Raw genomic sequence first — 27,011 nt, 5'->3', positions numbered from 1 at the left:
CTGCTCTTCGTGAAACCTACGGCAGATTTTCCGGATGAGCCGAAGAATAATGAGGCTAACTTAGCGTACGCAAACTCTTTGCTGAGATTCGATCTGCCATTGACGTTGGTTCTGGGGTTTGATCCACAGCCAAAGTAATAATAGTGAGGAAGCTTTTACGGGGAATTAGACATTGGTCGTTGGTGAGAAGAGGAAGGCATGTTGCAAATGTTTCCAACAGAATGACTTGAGCTTAGTTCTTCGAAATTTCGAGAGTTCCGCCGAGGAAACTAGTAAGACTGTATGATAAGACTAAGGCTGCTGGAAAGAATGTTAGATCGTGCATAAGAAATTATGTCTCTTAATATACATTTCTTAACAGTTAAAGATCTTTAGGCATTTCATCGAAGGTTATATCTCTTTGATCGTCAAACAAATGTACCATGTAGGTAACCTGTGCTGTATCAAATCGCAAACAGCCTTCAAAATTGAGTCAAACATTCATATGTGTGATACCGGTGTCTGTTTTTTTCCCTATCAGAAGTTCTAAGCCATAATGATAAGAAATCACCAGTTGTGTGTTTGTTATGTTATTCAAATTGTGGTGTAGATGCAAATGTAAACTAGCCGTAAATTTCAACGTTTATTTGGGCACGAGGCACCGTGAGACAAACTCGCAATTCCAGTTACACTGATGGCCCTTCATAAAAGTCAACTTAACCGCCGTACGAACCGTGAAAACCGATTAACCTTAGTGAACTCAGAATTCAGGTAAAGACTCGGTGGCCCTCGTGGTTTTACATTAAAAGCCACCTATGTGCATGCCCGAAACTATAATGTCCGTGCAGGGAACCCAGCTGGGAAACGCGAAGCCCAGCAGTAACATGGCTCCCCAAAATGTCCAACATTTTCTACAAAAGGGAACTCAATCTTTAGCGAACACAATGTCAATGTTTCACGTTTAGTAAAAACACTCAAAGTCTCTTTCACTGTAATTCTCTTTCTTAACAAAGTTCTAGCTCCTCAGGCACCTTTTCGGGGAATCCCGGTCTCTTACGAGCAGCACAAGCTTGTTAACGGGTCTTTCCAGCTTGGATCGATTATTTGCCATCACTGTCACCGACCGTACTTGACCTTGATCATCGGGGTAGGTTGCCACCACTTTAGCCATGGGCCATCTGTTTCTAGGGGACTGGTTTTCTTTCAACAACACAACATCTCCGACCTGAAAATTTTTTTCGTGGTCGAATCCTTTTGTTTCTTGCTTGCAACTGCTGCGGATATTTCTTGCTCCATCTTGACCAGAATTCTTGAGCCATATGTTGTGTACGCCGCCACATCTCTCTACACTACAGTTCTTCTCTCTTGAATTCTCCAGGCGGGGGCAGCACAAGTCTTGTCTTTCCTGTAAGCAGCATACTTGGTGATAATGGTGGTGCCGAATGTGGGTCGCTGATGGTCTCCACTGTCAGAGGTCTGTTGTTGATCGTGTATTCGGCTTCGCAAAGGAAGGTCCTCAACGAATCTTCATCCAGACGACTACCGTGCTCTCTGATGAGACCATTCATGACATTTCTGATTGAACTGATTTGTCTTTCCCAGACACTACCAAAATTGCTAGCAGATGCAGGGTTCTTAATCCAATAAATGCTCTCCTTAAGGAGTTCTGCTTTGATCTCCTGGTCATCCATTTCTTCAATAGCTTTCTTGAGTTCTGCTTCTGCCCCAATGGAATTCGTTCCTCTGTCACACAGAATTTCCCTGACTGATCCCCGTCTACAGATGAAACGTCTCAGCGCATCTATAAACGAATCCGTTTCCAAAGAATCCGCCAGCTCTGCGTGTACTGCCTTTCTCGCTAAGCAATTAAACAAGGCTCCGTATCTCTTCACGACAGATCTTCCTCGTTGGACGTGTCAAGGGTCGAAGAAGTCGACCCCACAAAAAGGTGGCGCTGGCTCTATGCGCGACTTTGGCAAATCTGCCATTTTCTAGTCTCCTTGTCTCTCTCGAAGGTGACGACATTACACATTTAGAAATAAACTGCCTGATCATCGCATTTCCGCTAACAATCCAATAGCCGCAGGAACAAAGCTCATTCAAAGTTATCCCTCTTCCACTATGATGTGTTTTTTTATCAACGTGTCTGATAATCAGTGAACTAATGTGGTTTGACTTTGGTAGGATCACAGGGATCTTTAGAGTGCGTCGCAGATTAGCCTTCCGTATTCTTCCGCCAACTCTCATAATACCATCACTGTCTAGAACTGGATCCGCCAACATGCAGAGAGAACTTGTCTTCTTAATCATGGCTTTCTTTTCTCTTGTCTGACTTACGACTACCGTAGACGACTTTCTCTTGGATGCCTTTAAATTTCTGACGGGAATTCATTTCTTTGTACGTGCTTTATGATCTCCATGTCTGCTTCTTTTAAGTCAGCTACGTTGACTGGTGTAGAATTGACATCCTTACGTCCAGCAGGTTCCTCATCAGATGCCAAACCGCTGGACACTTTCCTCTTGGCCAGAACTCTATCTCTAAGACGTCTCTTGTATTTCAGGCAAAGCGCTTCAGCCATCTTCAATTTAAACCAACCGGAGAATCGTCGAAGTCTCTTGAGAATATCACTGCTCTCTTTCACTGCACTAATGTTAACCTTGACGTTTTTGACTTCAGGGGAATATGAATCCACGTGGTTGTCATACGATTCTTCCTTCAGCCAGCTCTCTACAGGTTCTTTCAGGAAGTCAGGACCCCCGATCCATTCTGATTTTTCCACGAAGTCCTTGGGCGACATACCTCTTGACCCTTCGTCAGCGGTATTCAAGGCGGTTTCCACATAGTGCCATTGTGAAGGGATAGTGTGCTCATGGATAAGCTGAACTCTGTTGGCTACGTAGGTATGAAAACGACGCGATTCATTACTTATAAAGCCTAAAACGACTTTACTGTCCGTCCAGTAGTAGTCTTTAATGTCATCATACTCCAATTCATATTTTAACTTGTCACCAATATTGACAGAAATCGTGGCAGCGGCCAATTCCAATATTGGGATACTGACTATCTTCTTCAGTGTTACGCAGGCCTTCCCCATAACAAACGATAAATGTACTTACCTGCTCTCTTCTTCGAGTCTCAAATATGAGCACTGCCCATACCCACACGTCGAAGCATCGCACATACAGTGGAACTGTGCTGACACAATTCTTCCAAACTCCGCGGGCTTGAAACTTCTTGGCACCTTTAAACTTTCCAATAAGCAAAGTTCATTTTGCCATTTTTCCCATCTGTTTTTGGTTACATCGTCAACGGGTTCATCGCAGCTGTTATAATGACAGATGTCTTGTAATATCCTCTTTCCAACAAGTACTACCAGAGCAAAACCTAAGGGGTCGTAGATAGAGCTAATCGTCGAAAGAATGCCTCTACGTGTGAAAGGCTTATCCTTAAGTTCAATCCTGAAGTTTGAACGTATCTGATTCGATGCACCAAATGACTCCTAGTGCTCTCTCAATGGGCAACTTATCTTGGCCAAGTGTGAGGTTTTTCACATTCTCCGCTCTGTGCTCGTCAGGAATTGAGTTAATGATGCGTTCTGTGTTCCCTACAAGTTGAATCTTCCAACCCTGCAAACTGGCTTGACGTCCTTCACTAGATCGATATAGCTTTGTCTTCGGTGCTTGCAGATTTTAGAACATCATCCACATAGAAGTTCCTTCTAACGGTGTTGGCTACCTCAGTTCCATAGTTGTCTTCATTGTCGTCTGCTGTACGCTGAAGTGCGTAGTTGGCACATGCAGGGGATGATACTGCACCGAAAAGGTGCACAGTCATACAATACTCTTCGTCTTTCTGCTCCAAGTCTCCATTTGGCCACCGCAAAAATCTGAGGAAACTTTGATCTTCCTTTCTAACACCTGCTTGAAAGAACATCTTCTCGATGTCCGCCATAAAGGCGTACTTCTCTTGGCGAAATCTGGTAAGGACACCGAGCAGATTACTTGTAAGATCTGGTCCCTGAAGAAGTTTGTCATTCAAGGAGTGTCCTTCAAATGTGGCCGAACAACAAACACCACCCGTACTTTCGATTTCTGCAGGTGATAAATCCCATGATGAGGAAGGTACCAGTTTCTTCCAACTTCATCTTCGAGCTTGTCATCCACCTTGCGAGCGTATCCTTTGGAGATGATATCAGCCATAAAACTGCAATAATCCGTGTAATATCTGGCATCGGCCTTCAGACGCTTTTTTCGGCCAATCAAACGCTTCTCGGCTTGTGCATGGTTGTTAGGGAGCTGATTGTTCTGATGCTTAAATGGGAGGGGTATCTCGTAATGCAGGTCCTCAAGATGAACGATGTTACTCTCGACCGTTTCGCAAAACTTGATGTCTTCACGTGACATTGCTGTCCCCTTTTCTCGTTCAAAGAAGTCCAACTCGAACATCTGACTAACTGCTTGTGGAGTTATCCGCTCCTTCACCTTTCTCTGTGTGACTACATATCCCCGAGGGGTGATTAGAGCATCTTTAGGGCTAAGATCAATTCGGTTGCATGTAATCCGGCTACTCTGCTGCTGATTACAGAGGGGACCGTAAACGATTTCTCTTGGACGTAGGGCACTTGCGCAATTCAATCCAATGACCAGACCCACTTCGATGTCCGCCATATAGGGGGATATCTCTGCAATGATTTTCTTCAAATGAGACATCTTGCAAATTACGTCAGGTCGAGGTATTTCATTGCGGTCTGCTGGAATCACATGTCGCGTAAACGTTCTAGGTAGGTCCAAGGTCACGTCCTCTTCTTTGATGTTGGCTACCACCAATCCTTCAACGGCCTTTACGGTAACACTGCTTGTTCCGTGAATCGTAGTAAGGATAAGGTCAGTGTCATTTCCCTCAATGCCAAGTGCCTTCATCGACTTCTCACTCACAAATGTCCCACCACTAGCGTTGTCTAGCAGCGCATAAACCTTTACCTTCTTTGCTGGATCACTCTTGTGAAACAAATAAACTGGTAATATGCCCATGTTGATAGGTACATCTCCAGCATCCGTGACGTTACAGATGGCACTACGGTTGCTGCTAACACGAGGTTCAGCTCCAGATTGATTAGCACTGTTGTAACAGGTCTTCTTCGCCCAATCGTAGTCGTGTAGCGATGTGAGGTGTTGCATTTTGCTAGTCTTACATGTCTGCCGCTCTTTACAGTTTTTGGAAATGTGCTGATCACTAAAGCAACCAAAGCACAGTTTCTTCTCCACTACAAACTCCCGTCATATGCATTCAGTTAGATTTTTCTTTAAAAACTGTTCGCAATCGTTTAAGTTGTGAGGCCTTTGGCATAAGGAACACGATGTGGACTGCTCTTTTCTATCTTCCTTTGCCTTAGCTAGACTTTTCCTAAGCTGCATTTGTTCCTCGGTCATTTTCAATGCCTGTTTTTCCTTCAGAAAAGCTGCCTCAACTTCTAGTGCTGCAACCTTAGATTTGGCTATTTATCAATTTCGAACGAACGCGAGCGATAACCTTTCAAAATTCCTTCCTCACCATAAGCCATTGTAGATTCCATGTTTTCGCTTTCCATGCCCGTAATTAACCGTGACAGTTGCATAGATAAACCAAGCGGACCGTATTTATCCTTGTAAACCACACATCCATCGACAAACCATGCTTGAGGTCGTGTTTTTACTGTAGATGCAAATGTAAACTAGCCGCAAATTTCAACGTTTATTTCGGCACGAGGCACCGTGAGACAAACTCGCAATTCCAGTTACACCGATGGGCCTTTACAAAAGTCAACTTAATCGCCGTACGAAGCGTGAAAACCGATTAACCTTAGTGAACTCAGAATTCAGGTAAAAACTCGGTGGCCCTCGTGGTTTTACATTAAAGGCCACCTATGCGCATGCCCGAAACTAAAATGTCCATGCAGGGAACCCAGCTGGGAAACGCGAAGCCCAGCAGTAACATGGCTCCCCAAAATGTCCAACATTTTCTACAAAGCTCGGAATAAATAACAAAGCACAGAGGTTATTTTCTTGTGTTACGAAGATAATTTGATGTCCTGTGATTTAGAATTAAACCCAGGTCCCTAAAACGAGTTGTTGTTATTATGAAGATTAGCTCAACACGGAATGAACCATTATTTAGATGTTTGTGGCAGAGGCGACTGTTTTGGTTTATTTTTATTCAGGGTTAGTCTAATCAAAACAAATGAATTATTCCAAAATGAAGGCATAGAAATTCAACAAAATTGGCTGGAATTTTTTTAACAATAACTGAAAATGCAGAATGGTCTGAATTCATCAAATGGTTCTAACCGGTCAGAGATAGTACAAACAAGCTCCTTGTTGTGAATAAATAACAGACAGTAAATGCCATAATAATAATAATGATACAAATAATAATGATGTTGATGATATGTGTGAAATAGAGGAAGGGCCATCGGCGAAATGGATTCCTTTGATATTACAAGAACCTGATAGGACTGAACATGGTAATGACATTTGAAGTGTTGCACTACAACTGTAGGATAACTGGTCTATTTCTGTTTCTTGCTGATAATATTTTGAATAGTGATGCAATGCCTATTGAGGAAATAGTTAACGTTTTCTTTTGAGTTGAATTCCAGCAAGGGGGTGTCTCCTCACGTTCATGCTTTATTCTGGGTTATGGTGCATCCCAGTATGAAAAAATCTCCAATGATAACATTGTTATCATATATATTGGGGTGGCTTTATGAGATTAACCTCCATCCTAGGCATCAGCACTGCACTGATGAGGCCCAGTGCCAAACTTGATAAATCTATTAAACTAGAAGAGTGCTAGAATGAATCTACAGTATAACAGAAACATAGCCTATATGAGAAGAACAAGACTGGAGAAAAACTCTAACTGCACTTTAATTTATACACATTAAGTTTACTTAGATAAACGATTGAATTGACTTCGATACACTTCCTACATTTATCATCGCCATTAATGAAGACAGCATCATCAGATTTGTAGGGCTATTAGGTTGATACCTATCCATGAGTTAGCTCCCAATGATTTAAGCTGTTATCCCATACAGCCTGCATGTTACCTGCTTCTCCAAAGATGACTTCTAATGCTCTAGAATCCACGGCTATAGGACCATATCAAACGCTTAATTGGAGTCAAAACGGTCCATGGTCAAGTTCGTTTGGTGTATTTTACTCTCTCTAAATACTCTCTTGCCAATTAATGAGTGGATTTTCCTTTGTACTACGCGATCCCTTTCTGCCTAACCTGTATACCACGTTATTTGCTTTAAAATAAGAGCAGTTTGTGTAGTTCAATTTGGAACGTTTCCCACTCATTCAGGCAGACGTGGGATACGTGGGTAAACCAGGAATGCAGGCTTGCTTAATTTTTGCAGATGGTTTGTTTCCTAATCGCATCTCTGAAAGTTTCACCTCTCATATTTCTAAAATCAAAATTTATGAACTGTTTTCGTGATTTTCCGAGGTTAAAATGTCTATAAAAATCGACGTTTCGATCAGTTTTACTGGTCTTCTGCAGGTTGTTAAAAACCTGAAGAAGACCATTAAAACTAATCGAAACGTCGATTTTTATAGACATTTTAACCCCGGAAAATCCCGAAAACAGTTCATAAATTTTGGTTTGTTTCCTGTTCTTTAATTTTATACACCGATCGACGACCAGTGGCTCATGTGGTTAAGAATCGGGCTTTCGTGCAGGAAACCCAACACTAATGGTCCCGAAAATGGCTGAGTAGAAAGCGCTTTCTTTTTAATTTCATCTGCAAATGGTTAGACTTTCAAGCTCTCTATGACAACGAGTAAACACCTAAAGCCCCAACTCACATCTTCTCATGCTAATCAACACTGTGGGACTTTGAAAAAACACACACTGTTCGTGAAGATTAGCGGAATATCTAGACCCCCGTTATTGTGATCTGCTTGCGTGGGCTGTGTGGGTAGGTGAGATCAAATAATTATGGACTGATGGAGGATGCCAGAGGAACCTTTACTCGATGACGTCCCATCTCACCTCCGAGAAGGAACTGTAAACCAGTATGAGACTGTGGTATGTACTGTATATCAAGCCATTACCATTACCATTAATAAAGGGCGTGTTAGATCTCCTGTAGTCACACAAAAGAAAGGCATACTCTCTCGGTTAATATGGGATTAGGAAATATATTGCAATACACTCCCCGGTCCTTGTTGCTCAAGGTTAGTTTTTTTTTTCCAAATCCTTTTGTAAATTTAAAGGCTACGTTGTCAGACTAGATGACGCAATGTTGTGCACCAAGCACCCAGATCTATACAAAATGCCACAGAAATCCGAGTGAACGCACTATTCTTGCACAAATATCTCAACCCTCAGACAAGGCCAGTAGTGGAATGTTACGGGATAAAAGCGAACATATCTGGCTTTGATGGCAATACTGAGTGAATTCTGGACAATATTACTTTGAGCTGTATTTCCAGGAAACACCTAAGGAAAACAAAAATACAAAATATCTATCTATAGCTTTAATCATCCATTAAGAGTTATGCTGGATATATGATAGGTGTTTCGTTTTTTTCCCTTCAAAATTCATAATTATCTTGCAGTATGCTCATTTGCAGCCGAAAACATATAGACCGTATTCATGAATGGCGACTAAGAAATTATTTTTCTCTTGTCTTTGTGCTAATAATCCTCACTTTGGAACAAAAGTTCTTTTGAATTATGTTCCTGCTAACGAATCTAGTGATTATGATTAGCATAAAGACAAAAGTATGATTACTTTGCGCCATTTATGAATACGGTCTATAACAATCAAAAACCGAATTCAAACCTACATATTCCGGAAGTGATGAAAGCCATCTTTTCTGTCCAGACATGCACCTAATTACACGCACGCCCAATTTTGGCATCCAACATGAAGTGTCCCGTTAATTCCAAGCCTTTGCTTTGTGTCTCAACAAATTTGAGACACGTGTGCTGTTGAACTTCGTGACTTTTACTGAAATCCGCCACGTGCATCTAACTATGGGCATTTCTGGACACACTTTTTACGTTTTCTTCTGTTTTTGTTGTTTTGTTCTTTTTTTTTTTTTTTTTTATTGTCATTTTCTATAGCATGCACTAGGTACTGTTCCGTAACCATGGAAAGCAAGTTCGCACCGGTCTCCTGTCATATCTTGCCCGGAAAAAATGTGGAAGATAAATTAATACTTTAGTACATAAACGAGTCTTAGGTCTTTTGTTTGCAGCTAGAAGTAACAGCTCATTTGACTAGAATTCTGCTATAACCGCATTTTCACAATTTAGAAGAACGTACTCACGTACCTTCTCACTATTGTCGACTTAGTAGAATTTCCAGGTAGTACTGCAGTTTGTAGCTGGTGGAATAAAATGGCGACATTGTTCCTTGTGTTGCGATTGCACAAACAGAACCCACTGATCCCAAATCAATTTGAAGATAATCGCTCCTGTTGGTTGTAGTCCTTGGACACCAGCGTGCTTCCCCTCCCCCCCCCCCGGTTTCATTGAATCGGCCAAAGTACGGCATCATACACTGAGCTTGCCACCATTGTAGAGTCTGGTACCAAGTCTCTATCAGGCACTCCTACCCGCTTACATGCAACTTCAAAAAAGAGAAAACATTTTCATGCAACAATAAGAGTAGTTACTATAGTACTAGCAACAGTAGCAGTAACGGTAGTAACGGTAGTAGTAGTAGTAGTAGTAGTAGTAGTAGTAGTAGTAGTAGTAGTAGTAGTAGTAGTAGTAGTAGTAGTAGCAGCAGTAGTAGTAGTAGTAGTAGTAGTAGTAGTGGTGGTGGTGGTGGTGGTGGTGGTAGTAGAAGTAGTAGTGACGGTGGTAGTGGTAGTAGTGGTAGTGGTAGTGTTAGTGGTAGTGGTACTGATACTGGTACAGGTACTTGTAGTGATGGAAGTGGTAGTGGTAGAAGTGAGTAAATTGCGCTTGGCACCAACAATTTCCCTAAGACCAGTTGCCTCTCGAATGCATTCAAGTTTTAAATAGCCGACCTGATCTACATCCCGCCAGTGGAATGTGTTTTGTGATGTTGTAATTTTCTGTGTTCCTTTAATTGGCTCCCCTTAAGGGGGCTTTTACAGTGGTGTTTAATATGATAATAAAAATCACTTGAAACAATTTCGTCTTCTTACGCTTTATTAAAGGAAAAGCTATGTCATGCTGTCATAGTTAGCAGAATGTCTTCTTTAACTGAGCTTACCAGGTTGACAGTATTTCCCTGAGGTGTCGTCTGGGCAGTCACATTCATAATCATTTTCATTGTAAAGCGGGCGACATATTCCACCAGCATGGCACGGAGAGCTTTCACATGGGCTCTAAAATGAATTAGGACGAAGGAAATTAAACAGTTCGTATAGATAATAACAATATTTGGATGGCAATTTGGAAAACATTTTTAAACGCCTAACCAAACTGCGCGAGCCCGTAGGCCTAGGGGCAAGTGTCATTTGAAGTCTTTGAAGAATTTACGACTCCTGACAGGCAAATATTTGACTCTGTTGTTATTGTATCCTGTACATTTCTTGCGGTGCCTTATTAGTCCAGCCTACATCAACGTTATTGGTCGACAAATGACTGACGTGCTAGCAATTGCGGAAACTTTTTTCACGTAAAAATATTAAAGAAAATATATACATCTGTTTGTCTCAATGATTTTATTAGCCGGCAAATTGAAGAAAACGTATATTAATTCTTCTCTCCCTCTTGAGGACTGCTTAAGTGAAAGAGCTTTCTTCCCAATAACTAACTTTAAACTGAACTTAGCGACTAACGAACATCGTGCTGATCTTCCACAATGGGTAATTTTTTTTCGCTATTTTTAGATCCTCACCTGTCAGTATTCTGTGCACCACACGCAGAAACGAAATTTTCAGCTTGTGCCGACACAGGGTGCAGATGAGTTTTCACCTCGTTAATACCAAAATGTGTTTACCTTGTGCAATAATGATTGCTTCCATATCCTTCTATATCCCCAGATCATGTCTCTTCTTTGGAACTCCTCTTGCACGGTTTAAGCTATTTTTATTTACATGTACCGCAGACCGACCGAAAACTCCTCTGTACCCTGTGGTGCCGGCTGACAAGGCGTGTTCACGTCTCTTTTAACCAAGAGTCCATGGACATTTGGTTTCACATATTGTCCAACCATTAAAATTGATAGATATTTTATCCAGGAGGACTCGAAAATCTAGAGCGAATGTAGAACAAAAGTTCTGCAACACGCCATTGGGAGATGGTGGCGAGGCCAAAAGTTTGAGATTCAGTTCAATATAAATGGTCGGTTCAAATCCAGCACCAACACAGACCACCACTGACAAACCGTGGATTTTTCCAGCCAGTCACGTTTTTTGACGTCGTTAGGTTTGTTTTAGCTCTTTCCCGCTATGGGTCCCCAAAACCTGCATGTTTACAATTCCACTGGATGTAAATACAGGTTCTGTTAAGTTTTCTTGACTGGAACTAGCTTTGCTACCTAATCAATTTGTAATTAAGCCATCAGAGCAAACTTACCATTAGAACATAATGATCGAATTGCTGACTCGGGATATAAAGTTTTGGATTCTTGTGTTGGTCTTGTGACAGGAGATGACAAGCGTATCGTTTGGATTCTATGCCTGAAAACTTGGCTAAATTGAACGACGTACACTTGCTATTTTCAAGACACGCAAAGCCGCACTCGATGCACCCCCGCACCGTCAAGTTGGCCAGACTACTGGAGGCATTTAGTTATTGGTTTAAGAATGCCCTGAAATCTCCATAATGAAGCTCAGGCTGTTGATATTCTTTTGTTTGGATCTATTAATGTAAAAACAAAAAAAGAAAGAAAAAAAAAAGGTTGAAAAAAAAAAAAAAGATCTTGACTGTGCAACTCGTCTCGTGCTGTGCAAAAGAAAGTTTGATCTTATCACCTCCGTGTTGCATATAAGAAGGTTCTGCCGAGTCACACCGGGATACCAGTTCGGTAACCTTTCATTTTCAAGTTATTGTTACTCGCATATAAAACTCTGCACGGTTCTGCACCTTTTTACAAACAATAAATTATGAAGTAGATATTGTTTGCTCGTTGTTTGAGTCTTCTGCTAAGAATCTACTTGAGGTACCATCGTCCAAACTTAAGACGTAAACTATGCAATGTTATTGCAGTTTTCTCACCTAAATTGTAGAATATGTTTCCCCTTGATGTAAGAGACAGCCCAATTCTGAGTAGTTTTAAATCTAAACTCATATCGTATTGGAAAGTACAGGATACGAGGAGCCATGGTCATGCACGGGGGCAGAGTAAAGTACGTACGACACAATAGACCATAGTTTATTAAAAAAAAAAAAAAAAAAAAACACTACAACTTTTTTCATTTTTACCTTGGGTTTTCTCTTTAAAATAAGAACATAGATTGTGCCTTATCTATTTGCCGGACTGGATCCACTAGATTTTTCATTTCATTGCACGTAGTTCATGATCTTTGAGAAACAATTTTGTTTCTTAATTAAAAATGCAATTGTCCCTGATATCTTAGACTGCTCGATACAGTCAAGCATAACGTTGAAGTATCCCAAAAATGGCAGAACTGACCTGTGCTTGAACCTGAGTCAGTTCAACAAATGTAGCAAATGCAAAACCAATAGAGATGATTGTTACCCTCGGATGCATCATGCGCCTTCCGTTTTCACAGCCTTTATGAAAAAGTAGAATTGTTATAGGTTACAGAACTGAAAAGATTGTCATCGAAGGGAAATTTATTTGGTTCATGTCTATATTACCAGAGGTGATAAAATATTTATCACTCAATCTACAAACACGTCATCTTAATTGATTAAAACTGTTCAATCGAAAACAAAAAACAAACAAAAAAACCCTGAATTCCCGTTGTTATTTCCTTTTTTCTAAACCATCTGCAGTTTTTTGTTTCTTAGCTTAGTTTTTTTTTCTTTTACTGAGCCGCTGTGAAATTATCCGTTTATTTATCGCACTTGAAAAACTTGTATATTCCGAAACCAATTCGTTGACTTCTTACGGTATAGAACTTAAACTCTCTTGATTACCTCCCAGCGGGCGTCATAGCTCACTTTGTAGAGAAAGTGCAGCGAGATCGTGCAATCATGGCTTAAGCAGCTTTCAGGCCTGCTTGCAGCTGCTTAAGGTTTCTTACCTAACTGCAGTTATCTTCCTGACTTTTCATGTCAATCTAAATCTGATTAACAGTTTCGATAAGAATAACCTAATTGAATCGATGCGGAGTTTTAAAGCGGGAATTTTAACCGTGGCACACTGTTGAGAGCACCCGCCTCCCCAACACGGTAACATATGGGGATTGAGTTTATTAATTCTCAATTCTGTTCCAAGATAGTCGGGTCCGAGTTCACTGGTTTTCCCATCTTACCGAAAACTAACATTATTTTGATTTGTTCTACTTTGAATTGATTCACAGTCTCTCCAATTAGTAGAGCACCTGTCCTTATCTAGATATGAGTTTGAGACAAAGGTTCTCTATATGGTCTATATCCATAAAATTCAAATCTACATGAAGGCGGATCTTTTCAGTTCAATTTTTTCAGAAGTCACAGACTCTGGGGACAAGAATGGAAGAAGTTTAAGGGCACACGGTCAACGTTGGAACCGTGCCGACCTGAAATCGAATTTTGCGCCGTGGGAAGGAAGAAAGGTTTTTTTTTTTTTTTTTCTTTTTTTTTTCCCGAAGACGCAATCAATAATGATCAACTATTTGAATTTATGCGTGAGAAAATTAAAAATTTCTAAGAACATGTTTCTGCTTCTGAGGCTAAGGATGAGGATTCTCAATGATGTAAAATCAAACTATCAGTGACAAAGCGCTAGGCAGGTCCACTGGAAAACTTGGACCATTTACAGACTTCACAAATGCTAGTCAAGTCTCTGTAAAATGTCTTCATTCCCTTTTTAAATTGCAAGGTCTGTAAATGCGCGCATTCACAGACACTTGTAAATCCTATAAAATGTCTGTAGGTTTGACCGCATTTTACGCGTCTTCACTGGGTGAAATTTCTGTGAAATATCTGTATTTCCCCTTGTAAATTTTAGGCAAAATTTACAGATTCCATAACGCACGTTAAAATCCTTGTAAAATCTCAACATATTCGTTGCAAAAAACTCAAGGAAAAAATCTCTGTAAAATGGAGATGATAAAATGTCCATAAAATCCTCTTATAAACTGAAACAAAATAGCAACATAAAATGTTAATGAAATGTGCACAAATGAAGTGCAAATAATGTTAATCAAAAGAGCATGTAAGGTTTGTAAAACGAGGAACAGAGAACGTCTTACAAACCCACAGACTGGAAAAAAAAAGCAAAAACACTTTAACTGCTGCTAATGATCTAGAGAGATTACATCTTGAAGAAAAACTAAGAAGGGCGCAAGAAAACCAAAAGGAATTGGAATCACTTTACTCAAGGAAACGTTCTACCTGGAGAAGTGGACTTGATAAAATTTCTAAAACGGAAGACACAATAGCTTCTTGCGAAGCACTGCTTACAAATGCAAGGGACCAGAAGTGGAAACAGAGGGTTAAAAGGAAAGCACAACAGCTGTTTGAAAAAAACAGAGCAAGGAGGAGAAAACTTACAACTCAGGGCCGAAGAGTTAAGGCCAGAGACTGCCTTAACATTGTTAACTACAATTTGGAAAAAAGGGGAAAGAAGCCAGTAAAGTCATACACTTCCGTGTACAATAGAAGTAGACGAAAAAAAATACCATATCCATTCAAGCCAAGAAACATAAAGGAAAAGGGCTATTCTGCTTTAAGAAGTCACCAAAGTGGGAAGACAAAAATAATGAAAACTCAAAATAACAAAGAGGCCATGTCAAAAATATTAAGTATGCCTTCTTTGCAAAGAACCGTTCAGCTGAAGTTTGTGCTGATCCTGGTGACAAGGGCACCCCATCCAGTATTTCACCGACAAGAATCAACAATATGCAGCTGATGACCTATCAATCTTGTACAGTGCCGATGATAAGAATTACTTGAGACCAGGAACATCAGAAGGATTATCCAAGACACGCAATGAGAAAATAATTACCCTAACTGATGTGGACACGGCGAGAAAGTTGCTGAAATATGATTGGCCAGAGGGGTTGATCTATATAACCCCTGCTGCTCATAGGGTATTTACAAAGGAAGAGCAAATGGACAATTGTAGTGAGACAATTTTGACTACCAAAGAGGATACCCATTTTGTCGTAATAACACTCAAAGCCTTTGTCCCTAGCATAGGATCTGTATGGGCTAGTGAAGCAGTCATGCTTCGACACAGGAATCCCAATGTCTTTGAGGCGAAAACTATAGTTTAAACTGCATACTGTGCAGAGTTTAGAACTCTGTGTGCCAGGGTGAGTGATTTCACTTTCCAGTATTGTGAAATGTCGAAAGAGAAGACCTTGCTAATGTAACGTCCACTGTGGAATGCCCCCACAGAGCTTATGGAAAACAGCGTGCTGTCCATGCGCTTAACAAATGCACGAAGGGGGTAGTTTCTAAAGAAACTGTGGTGCTGCGTCGGTGGGGAAGTAGTACACAAAAATTTGGTTTTATCAACGGAGTTGATAATGTAAATTGGCTACCGTACAGAGATTCTAAAAGCTGATGTTTCGAGCGTTAGCCCTTCGTCAGAGCAAATCGAGGAATTATGGGTTACGTGTAGTTTTTATAGTAGAGTAGGAGCTACACTATGGGTAGTAACATGGCAACGTGAAAAATAGGAATATATTAGTTAAATGAAAAGCGTTCGTTAATAGGTCACTTCGGAAAATACCATAATACTCTTTGTTTATCCGCCCAAATTTTGCATAAGCATTGTCTTTGTTTTCTCTTGGGACCATTGTAAGTCCCAAGAGAAACTGGAAACAATCCTTATGAAAAATTTGGGGGGACAAATAAAGAGTATTACGGTATTTTTCGAAGTGGCCTATACCGTGAGGATTAAGGGTGCCGATTTGGAAGATGAATTTTTGTTCTAGATTCTTGCGGCTTTCCGTCGTGCCTAGATGTAGGGAAAGGCCGCAGATAGCATGTGTTTTTTGCAGTGGTTAAGGAGATTAAAATGACGAGCGACTGGCTTAGATGCATCTTTGTCATTCTTCTCAACATCGCGAAGGTGTTCGCGGAATCGGTCACCTAGTCGTCTACTTGTCTCGCCGATGTATGATTTATTGCATAAAGTACAGGTTATGCAATAAATGACATTTGCGGAGGTACATGTGAAACGATCGGTGATCTTAACAGATCGCTTAGATCCCGATATCTTCCTAGTGTTAACAATGAAAAGACAAGTTTTGCATCGTGAGCGCGCGCATTTGAAAGTGCCGGGTTGCTCGTTAGTTTTGCGCGCGCTTCTAACTAAAAAGTAGCCTACGTTTTTGTCGCGTTTGAATGAAATAAGTGGAGGTTGCGAAAAGATTCTACCAGTCTCGCGATCATTTTGGAGTAATTTGAAATTATTGAGAATGATACTTTTGACTGCGTGATTATGAGGATGGAAAGTGAGGGTGAATGGCGAGCTACACCCCCAGTTAATAACCACCACACGTAGCGGAAGAGTGGCAGGCTCATGGAGAAATGAGTTTATTCAACAGTATGCTAAATTTAATAAATATGTTAAATCGTATTTTATAGTTGGGGGGGGGGGGGGGCATTAAAATAATTCTCCAATAGAATAGTGTGGTTAGTGTTATCCACATTTTGAACAAAGGGGGCCACACATCTAAGTCAGTACGTGTGTGGTGTGTTGTATTCTACATTTGCGGTTCTACATTCAAGTCAATGATGCAATTTCCAAGGTTGGAAGGTAATCCTACCACGATCAGTTTATTTACAGGGGCAAGCAACGATAATTTTAAGTAAAATAAATGTCTGACGATCAATAAACTGAAGACAAAGATCCTGAGGATCAATGCAGGCAGTGATGAGCCAGTCACAATTGAAGGAGCAGAAATGGGGGAAGTTGAGTCTTTTACCTATTTGGGCAGTGTAATGGACAAAAGTGGGGGAACTGACGCAGAAGTAATTGGCAAGGCACGATCAGCATACAACATATAAAAAAAGGTATGGAACTCCAGAGAACTCGGCACATCCACCAAGGTACATTTGTTTAACTCAAACGTTAAGTCGGTACTGTTGTATGGAGCAGAATCATGGCGGACAACCAAGGCATCTATGAAGAAGATCCAGACTTTTATAAATCAGTGCTTACGTAGAATCCTAAGAGTCCACTGGCCAGAAACCATCAGTAATGAGAATTTATGGGCAAGGACGCAGCAAACTCCAGTGAAAGAGGATATCCGACGAAGGAGATGGAGATGGCTTGGCCATATGCTACGCAAACCACCTAGTAGCATTGGCCGTCAAGCCCTGAACTGGAACCCCCAAGGTCAACGAAAGAGAGCGAGACCACGGAACACCTGGCGACGGGAGCTTGAAAAGGATATTAAGAGGACTGCATGGACACACATGGAAACAAAGTGAAAGGATAGCGCAGGACCGAGGAGCCTGGCGAGTTATTGTTGGCGGCCTCTGCTGCGGGAGGAGCAAAGGGCCAAAGTAAGTAAGTAAGTAAGTAAGTGTGTTTGGGAGAGTCAAACTGTTTTGAGAATTTCGTTTCTACATTGCCAAACAGCTATAAATCTTTTTTTACACAAACATCTACTAAAACATTCGCAACCAGGGAAAAGTAGACCCTAACGTTTTCGTAAGGGATATTTTTGAACGTTTTGGCACTTAATTAAAAGGTCGCTTATCAGGTATCAAGTCCTGGAATGATATCATTCCCTAAAATTCTTGGACACTTCAATTTTCAGCGAAGTATATCCGAACACATCAAGGAGCCTAGAAATGGTTCTAAAAGGCTTTTGGCATAATTTGCTCGTTGGGTACCCTTGTATTTTGGGTAGATCAGAAAAAGTAAGCAGGATAGTAGTGACTGCTAGGTAAAAGGGAAGAGAATAACCCACTTCCAGAGTTTGAATTGTGCAAAGGTTCAACGAGATGCTGTAAAAAAGTAAAAGACAGGTGACCATAACAATGGAAAGAAAGCCTCAGATGCAGAACTACAAAAAATATCACATAAGGAAGAATTGGTTTGTGGCTTTGAATTTAAGCAAGTCTTACACAGAGTTCTACAATTGAACCCACTGGGAACTCGGTAAAATCCGAGCTCTAGATGGGATTGGAACCGACGACCCTCTGTGATCAAGTTGAATGCTTTAGCCACTGAGCTACTGGAGACTCTATGGTAAGCAAGGGTGAAATGTGGGTCTTTGACTCGAGCTGCATCACGCAGCCACAGAGTCAAATAAGGACTGACAGCATAGCTCATAACTGCATCGTGCAGTCACATTAATGCATAATCTACGATGCGGCCAACCAACCACCCAAGCGAGCGAATGTGAGAATGATTTACACAAATTAAATGAAAGGTTTTACAATTGAACCCACTGGGAATTCGGAAAAATCCGAGACCCGAGTCTCCAGTGATGATGATAATAATAATAATAATAATAATAATAATTTTATTAACATATTCCAAGCAAATTGCTATTTACAAGTAAGAAGTAAAACAAAAAGAAAACTATTAAACCTATTTACAATTCATTTCCATTAAAAAAGAGACTAGTATGAAGCACAATAAACCTACGAAGATATTCTTATTTGTAGTAAGAAAAATTCGTGTCATGATAGCGTTCTGACTAAAAAAAAACAAAAATTGGACATAAAAATAAGCTCCTTAAAGAAAAGCCACTATTATTTTTTAAAATATATATATATATATGCAGATAATATCAGTCAGAGAAAAAAAAAACAAAAAACAACCAAATTAAAATTACGAAAACTAAGAAATTCTGGCGGTCACATTCTCGATTGTAATGTCTGTTTCCTGAAGGTCTACATTCCTTCTTCTTCCTCTGGAACCTCTAAGGCAGAGGAGAGCTGAGCGGAGGATAGCAAACGATACTTTTGCTCTTAGCCAGGACACGGTGCTGGCGTAGTCCTCTCCCTTCTTAATGGCGAGTAGTTCAGCTAATCTGCTGTGGTATCTCTTACATTCCTCGGCCATTCCGCCTGTGGTAGTAAAAACAAGTGGCGTAAAGGTTCCTTGCTCCACCTCCATCACCCTGCTTGCATATTGGCGTTTTTTTTCATTCTCGTGTTTCCTGTAGATTTCTTTGGGGCTTAGATATCTGTAAGAACAAGCATTATGGTGAAAAACCCAGACAACGAAGAATGCAGTCCTCTGTCTCTCCCAGAAGCCACGAGCGCTAATATCTAAGCGCGCATCAGGAGCTCTGTTGGCACCTCTGTTCAAAGTCTCTCCATTGATTTCCTGAAGGACCGGCTCTATTTCCACATCATTACATACCATGCTCAACATCTCTGCTTCCAGGTCGCGAAGCTCATTATGACGCTGTATTATAAACCCGCCACGTCGGCATACCATTGCATGATCTACGTTAAAACGGTCCCCGCATACGCAAACTTTCGGTGTGTCGGTGATTTCCCAGTCGTATCTCAAACTGATCGCGTCTCTGAATTCTCTCTTATTTAGATTGAAGTTCAAGTCTTTGATGGGAATTACTGTCAGCCAGTTCGATGCTCCCTTCTCCGTGGCTAGCTCTACAGCTCGCTTGGTTCCTGTCGGCAGAGAGGTCTTCACCCGTTTTAGCCTCTCATCCATACACTCATCCTTCTCCTTACGCGCGCTTATTTGCAGTGTTTTTACTTCTGACACATCCGGGGTCTGATGCACTTGCTCCACAATTTGCCTTACTAGGGGACTTGTGACCCTGACTGAAGCCTCATATTCTTTGGGTGAGGCTCTGACTGGATCTATAAGCCCAAGCCCTCCCAAGCGCACAGGAAGCGCAAGGGGTTCGCGCTCAGTTTCAGTTGTTGCGTGGTTCGTAATAGCTGGTATGAGGACTTCGCTTATCGCACGCTCCAAAGGCTCTAACAAGTCGGTAATATCGGGCAGTGTCCTTAAGAAATACGTCCATCGGTGCCGTAGCCCAAAAGTGAACGCTGCATAGCTCGCCTGAGGTTGTGATAAGGCGAACTCTGCAAGTTTGGTGACCTGGTTTACCCAGTCTTCTACCTTCTCGCCCACGTACCCTTCCAGAAATGACCTCGATCCAAGAGCTGCACCTAGGTGCTTGTGGCCTTCAGAGGTGATGTTAATCGCTGTGTCAACAAATACCTGCTTAGCAGCGTGTTCTTTATCAGGTTTAATGATCAACCAGCACTTTTTTGCATTAAGGAAGTACCCTAACGCCAGACCACTCTCTGATAGCTCGTCCCACCATTTCCGCACATCTTTCAGGGAACCACTTCCCGTTGCATCGTCAGCAAACCAACACTGTTTAGCTGATCCTGAGACGTGTAGACGCGTTATCAGTGGCTGGAGACTAATGGCGTACATGCTCATAGCGAGAGGGTCCCCCTGTGTGGTTCCTTCCGCTGATTTAAGTTCTTGGCCGCCTATAATAAAGAGCCTCGCAGGCTGTCTGTAGGTGTTAATCGCATAAGTAGCTATGGTTGGACATAGGACTCTTGTATTGTGCAACGCAGCAGCTCTTTTCAGGGCATTAAAGGCATTTGAGGCGTCAACAAGAAGAACAGCGTCCTTGTCATCAGCGTCGAAAATATTGCGCATTGCATGAATGGCAGCCTCACTCCCACTTTTATGGCCTGCGCATGCCTGCAGCGAGCCACTTGCGTCAACGACATCTGGTTTTGTTACTCTCATCACGCACTTCGCAATTATCCTCCGTATTACTTCACCAACTCCAATCGGCCGGACCGCGCCCTCTCCTTTGTCAAGTGGAATCAGACGATTGGCTAAAATTGCCTCGATGCTAAGAAAGTCAACAAATTCCGTGCACAGTCGTCTGGTCATTGTAGCTATAGCTGTGCACAGATCGGACCCAGATTTCTTGAAAGATTTGCACGCAAGTATTCTTCTAAAGCCATTGGCGTCTACACCCGAAGGTCCGCCAGAGCCTTTAGTCCTTAAAGCAGCGTCACGAATCATCTCCCCATTGATCTGGTAGTACACTGTATCTGGAACTTCTTCGATTGGTCCAAAGAGTAGAGAACCTAGAGAGGCGTCCTGTGCCACAGGGTATTTTTCCTTAAGTTGTCTCATGACGTCATCGCTCAAGGGCAAAATACCCCCGCCGTCTCCGTCGCTGAGGTATCGCAAGGCTGAATTAATTTTGCCTGTCATGACAAGGTTTGCAAAAACGCTTGCTTTATTGGGTGGATCACCTCTACGGGAGTTGGTAAGACGTCTTTGGATGATCCGTCCTTCACGCACTAGGACATCTATTTCGCCCTCTTTCCACAGTGCCAGACGTTTAGCTAAGCACTCTTGGTGCTCCTTCGCCTTAGATTTCTGGCTCGGTTTTTGTAACCCAACAGCGAGGAGGACAATAGCTGCTTTAAGGGCAATGTGTTGCATTTCTGACTCATTGTTCCAATCGTTTATGTGCTGTGTTAATTTATCAATGAAATCTTTTCCTGTTTTCCCATAAGGGACAAGAAAAGTGTTAATAATAATAATAATAATAATAATAATAATAATAATAATAATAATAATAATGACAATAACAATAATAATAATAATAATAATAATAATAATAATAATAATAACGCTCACATTAATTGCCCGAGGCTCTTAACAAAACTAAAATAAGAAATAAAAAAATCAGAAAATCAGAATTACCAGAATTAAAATTTAAAATATGATAAAGAGATAATTATTCTTAATAAATTTAGTAAAAAGGAAGGTCTCGAGATTTTCCTGAAAAAAAATAAAGCTGTACTAGATTGAAAGTTCGAGCGAAGAAGTCTAGTTGTTTTCCGATGATCCAGGAGTTTTGTTAGATATTGTGGGCAGAGACCATTCAATGATTTGTAGACAAAAAGAAGATGCTTAAACACGATCCGATATGAAACAGGCAACCAATGAAGTAATATGATCATATTTCCTTGCACCAGCAACATAACGAGCAGCAATGTTCTGGATTTGTTGCAACTTCTTAACTTTAGCAAATGAACAAATTCCTCAAGTGGTTGATCGAAGACTTACAAACACGATCAAAATTAAGGTGGTAATTAAAATGACAACTGGTGATGACATCAGATAGAAGAGCAGTATATAACAAATAAAGTAAGGGTCCTAGAACAGAGCCCTGTGGTTCACAGACAAGCAAGTCATGATCACGTTTCGTTGAATGGGATTGATTGATACTGGCAAATTGTGCACGGCTACAAATACAGGACTTTAACCATATAAGAACGGTCCCAGTAATTCCAAAACGCTTCTCAAGCCTGGACAAAAGTAAGTCATGGTTAACAGTGTAAAAAGCGGCTGATAGATCTAAAAGAACCTGTATTACACTGTTTCGGTTGTCCAGGGATATCATAACGTCATTATGCACCCTCTTTAAAGCTGACTCTGTGCTGGGACAACTCCTATATGCGGACTGAAGGGACACATGCTGATCATTGCAGGCCAAATAGTCAGTAAGCTGTACAGCAACTGCTGTTTCAATAAGTTTAGAGACATACTTAAGATTAGAGACTGGACGAAAGTTGGCAAAGCCCTTATGATCAGCAGTAGGCTTCTTCAGCAACGGTCGAAGCATGCCACATGTTAAGTCCTCGGGCATTTTAATCGTAGCCAATGACAAACTAATGATTCTTGTGAGCATAGGTAACAAAGCATGACAACACTTGGCCATAATTGAAGCTTGAAGTGGGCAAGTGAGCTCGTCTTAATTGTCTCAGACTTGATTAATCTCAAGACCTCGATATTTGTAAGTGATTTGGAAGACTGCAATTTCGTTTCACAGCTAAAACATTCTCCTGTTTCAGAAATTGTTGTTAATTCAGTTGCACTCCGCCCAGCTGCAATTTTACCACGTATACAGTCGATCTTATGCATAAAGAAATCTGCAAAACGGATGTACAAGCAAAGTCGGTATCACCTTTAGCTGTTATATAGCATGCGTCTATGTTCCTATTAAGTATCATGTTCACAGAGTTGAAAAGCTTCCTGGAATCAGCAGAATTTTCTTCAATGAACTTGGAATAATATACCTCTGCTGCTTATTAATAGCTGATTAACTATACCAAATTGTTGGATGTACCCCAAACGATCACATTCAAATTTAGACCGGCGCCACTTGCGTTCAATATTTCTTCTCTTCCTTTTTTCAATTGCAATCTCGTCGTTGTACCATGGTGCATTAGTATGAATAGTAATTAATCCGGATTTAATTGGTGTCATCTGGTTAAAGGTATCTCCAAGAACTTTCTCATATCTAAATACGGCAGAGCCCAGACACAGATTATCATCCAATAAACATCCCTTGTTAACAGCATCAGTGAAGTTTTCGGCATCCAGGTTGTTGAGTGCCGGGGAGACAACAGTTTTACGTATGCCAGGGGGTTTTCTAAGTGTCAGATAGATTAAAACGTAACTACTTCATGATCAGAGATTGCTTGCTCAGCGATGCGGAAGTTAGACACCATCCGACCAGATCACAGATGGTCGTGGGTTCGAATCCCATCTGGGGCTCAGATCTTTCCGAGTTCCCGGTGGGTAAAATTGTAAAACCTTTCATTTTGACATGTGTAAAGCATTCTCATATTCTCTTACAAAGAGGTTCAAGCAAATGCGAAACTATTATTTTAAAATAACAGCAGCAGGGAACAAAATAATTGTTATCCTCATTGGAGAAGCTTTTGCCAGGCTTGCCAGTTCAATAGGATGACGATTAAGAGTTGAATAAAATAACTGGACAGGCTTGTGAGGAGAACATTTCTCACTTTAACTGCTCAGTAAACAGAAACATAACAAAAGTAATAGTACCCATTGAAGCACACATAAATTTGACATATTATTTTGGATGCACAACTGCCCAACTTCATTGGTGTGATTTTTTAAACATATAATCTATCCTTGAGGGAATTTTAAGTTTCGGCATTAGATATTCTGAAATGACTGCCATTATATCATTACTGTACAGAACAGATGCTGCGAGATGCATAATGAAACGACGGTGTTCCGGGAAACAGCAAGTGATTTTCTGAAATACTAAATTTAAAAGCAATACCATATTTGTATTCATAATGTGATTCTTTTTATTCTCGTAAATAAACTGTAAGTAAACAGTATTTATATTATGGTCACTTTCTTTCAACTGCTTTTTTTTTTAACTCTATAATTCTAATTATTATATACACCAAATCTGAAAGCCAAATGCAATTTCTTTCCTAAAGCGCGCTATTGGGAAAAAAATTAACCCTTTGACTGCCAAAAACGCCAATTGACACCTGTAGATTTTACTCTCTCTAACGCCAGACGGTTTTACTCGTCAATGGGGAAGCCGTCGGAGTTAAAAGGTCAAAAGAAGCCCGCAGAGTACAAACCCAACTTACAGAGGTATTTCTCAGGCACGATGCAACAATCCGATCCAAAGAAAACAACCACCCACCAAAAGCAAAGAGACTACTTTAAACAGAGCCTGTCAGGAAAAAGATTAAAGATAATAAAAAAACACACACAAAGAAGCAAAGAAAGTGGTACACCGACGAGAAATCTGAGGAGAAATCAAGAAGACAGCGACCACCTCTCACTCAAAAGGATTGATATGAACAACGGCCGAATCACACGACAAAAACATATGTGTAATTTACACGTCTATGTTCATTGAATAAAACCTCCTCTTCTGGAGGCTATTCGTTGCTTAGTGCAGATAGAAAACGTAATTAATTTATGATGACTTGCTGGTCCCGGAGAGGAAAGATGGCGGTCTAGCCACACAATTAATCCACCACGAAAAATCCAGCAATAACTGACAATTTAACTCGCAAAGCGCCATCACAGTTTATTAAAACATACAAAGAAGGTCGCACACTTTCAATATAATTAGTGAGCAATAGCGTGATTATCGTAAGGTTTTGTCTTTCTTGACTCTTCTTGACCTCTGGTGGTGTTGATTCGATGGCGTTCCACTCAAGCGACCCGAACTTTCAGCCGTTGCTACGTGACGTCACACTGGCATGACGAATGGGTCAAGAAACGTCCCTGGAAAACAATAGATCTTAAATAGGTCGCAATTTTAATTTGACAGTTACCTCCTCAGGGTGCGAAATATTGGCGTTGTAAGTTTTTTACATCCGATTGGACAGTACCTGATAGATCTCTTGGGCCCCCCAAAAATTTAGAAAGGAGTTTGGTAAATAAATGAAAATTGTCGATGTGGGGTTTTATTGTAAAAATGAGCTTATACCAATAATAATAAGTGAAAATCCACTTTAAATGATGACGCGAGTGCAATAGCACGGCTCTTACTGACACGAAATAAACAGGTTAATATGCGATATAACAAATAGAAGACTAATGGCAATTCAAAACCTTTCTCTTTTCCTTTTCATAGCATGGTGATTTCGCCAGGAAAGGAAAACGAAACCGTGAAAAAGCTACCACCCACAAGAATGAGAGAGGGAATGATGTGGGTGTGTAACCTTTCACAATTAAACCGTTGGGTTGATGTGGCGGGGAAAATTGAAATAAAGTTTATAATCGTTTTCGTATATTTATAAGTTATGTAATATAGATCGTATTTTAGTTTGTGTATAGAATAATGCGTGTATTTTCCGGACGATAACGTAGTACGGAATATTGTCTGAACGAACGATTCGCCTACAATCTCCGACACAAGCCCACACTTTGCATTTCTGAAAAGTTTTTACTTTGATCCACTTTCCCCTGATAAATGAGTCTGTTTTCTGCGCAGCATTGAATGCGGGAGAGGGTGTAGGTAATGTGGCAGTTTATAAACACGGCCTAAAAAATGACTCACCGAGTTGTGTCGCAGATTGTAGCGTATTGTGAGTAATTTAAAATTTTTCCTTTCATCCTGCATTTTTTGGATAGACCAAATATATACAGTCAAGAGCAATTGGTGGAGCACAGCGTTGTTAATTGATGTATCGTTTTTAGCCGTAAATAATGTTGTTTTTAGGGGCGCTATCCATCACTACAGATGTCAATTTTTTTATAAAAAGGAACAGCAAGACTTAAGGTGCGTTCGATTGACCCTATTCCGGAATAGGGATAACCGGAATAACATCTTCGATCTGTTCGATTGACCCGTATTCTAATTCCGGAAGAAGTGTGGTTGTATTCCAATCATACTGCTCCCATGGGCAGAATGTGTGGAATAATCCAGAATAATGACGTCACACGCGAGGTTGTTTTTGTGCAGTCCAAAAATGGCGGACGCGAAGGACGAAAGTTTCAGCACTTCTGAGGAGGATGTTGAAGCCCTAGAGAAAAAAGGATACTGTCGGACCGGAGACGAGACACCTCTTTTGATATCCTTGTATCAACAAAACCAAGAATTGTTCAAAAACGTCAATTACAAGAAAAAACAAGTTTGGGAATTAATTGCTTCCCGAATGAAGAGTTCATATGGTTGTAATGCCAGAGCCGACCAATGCGAAGGGAAATGGAAAGCCTTAACTCTATCATTTCGAAAATGCGAAGACCACAACAACCAGACAGGTAGCAACAGGAAAGAATGCCCTTTCTACCATGAGCTGTCTGAGGTCTATGGATACAGACCAAATGCAAGATCGTTTGCAACTGCAAGTAGCTCAGGGCTTGGAGACTCCACTCGGCCTCCAAGTAACCCATCGAAGAACTCAGACATGGACAAGGAAAATCATGCGAAAGAACCCGAGTTGTCAACGGGCCGAACAGCAAAGCGTTTGCCTGAGAATTCGGATGAGACAAGCCCTAACAAGAAGACCAAACGTTCAAGTGGACCACGCCAAAACGATTGTCTTGAATGGCTAAAGGATTTTACAGAGAAGAGAGAACGGGAGAACGAAGAGCGAAGTGAAAAACTGCAAAAACAGAATCGAGAGAAAATGCATTTGCTGTCTGGTCTCT

The 27,011-nt window shown here is 40.9% G+C and overlaps 6 protein-coding genes across 6 annotated transcripts in view; 1 reads left to right on the top strand and 5 right to left on the bottom strand.

The window, feature by feature from the left end:
- Positions 1-1,328: 1,328 nt before the first annotated feature.
- On the bottom strand, positions 1,329-2,289 carry LOC138053520 (uncharacterized). Its single transcript, XM_068900149.1, has 2 exons — positions 2,232-2,289; positions 1,329-1,837 (listed from the first exon to the last, which is right to left on the bottom strand). The coding sequence occupies exons 1-2, from the start codon at positions 2,287-2,289 to the stop codon at positions 1,329-1,331; spliced, it is 567 nt and encodes a 188-aa protein (XP_068756250.1).
- Positions 2,290-2,348: 59 nt separating this feature from the next.
- LOC138053519 (uncharacterized) lies at positions 2,349-3,074 on the bottom strand. The gene has a single exon (XM_068900148.1). The coding sequence runs from the start codon at positions 3,072-3,074 to the stop codon at positions 2,349-2,351; it is 726 nt and encodes a 241-aa protein (XP_068756249.1).
- A 940-nt stretch (positions 3,075-4,014) lies between these two features.
- Positions 4,015-5,157, bottom strand: LOC138053518 (uncharacterized). The gene has a single exon (XM_068900147.1). The coding sequence runs from the start codon at positions 5,155-5,157 to the stop codon at positions 4,015-4,017; it is 1,143 nt and encodes a 380-aa protein (XP_068756248.1).
- A 3,169-nt stretch (positions 5,158-8,326) lies between these two features.
- LOC138053517 (EGF-like repeat and discoidin I-like domain-containing protein 3) lies at positions 8,327-12,668 on the bottom strand. The gene is made up of 6 exons (XM_068900146.1): positions 12,591-12,668; positions 10,221-10,335; positions 9,536-9,605; positions 9,349-9,450; positions 9,143-9,158; positions 8,327-8,467 (listed from the first exon to the last, which is right to left on the bottom strand). Exons 1-6 carry the CDS (start codon positions 12,666-12,668, stop codon positions 8,327-8,329), a joined length of 522 nt encoding a protein of 173 aa, XP_068756247.1.
- A 6,210-nt stretch (positions 12,669-18,878) lies between these two features.
- Positions 18,879-21,503, bottom strand: LOC138053516 (uncharacterized). Its single transcript, XM_068900145.1, has one exon. It carries the CDS (start codon positions 21,501-21,503, stop codon positions 18,879-18,881), a length of 2,625 nt encoding a protein of 874 aa, XP_068756246.1.
- Positions 21,504-26,329: 4,826 nt separating this feature from the next.
- The window catches only part of LOC138053515 (uncharacterized), a 711-nt gene continuing 29 nt past the window's right edge, over positions 26,330-27,011 (top strand). The window contains exon 1 of the mRNA XM_068900144.1: positions 26,330-27,011. This exon is cut by the window's right edge and continues 29 nt beyond it. Coding sequence (XP_068756245.1) covers positions 26,330-27,011 — 682 coding nt within the window.

This window comes from Montipora capricornis, chromosome 6, assembly GCF_036669925.1.
Source record: "Montipora capricornis isolate CH-2021 chromosome 6, ASM3666992v2, whole genome shotgun sequence".
NCBI lineage: Eukaryota > Metazoa > Cnidaria > Anthozoa > Scleractinia > Acroporidae > Montipora > Montipora capricornis.
Note: the sequence above shows the minus strand (reverse complement) of the source record. Positions and strands in the feature narration are given on the sequence as shown.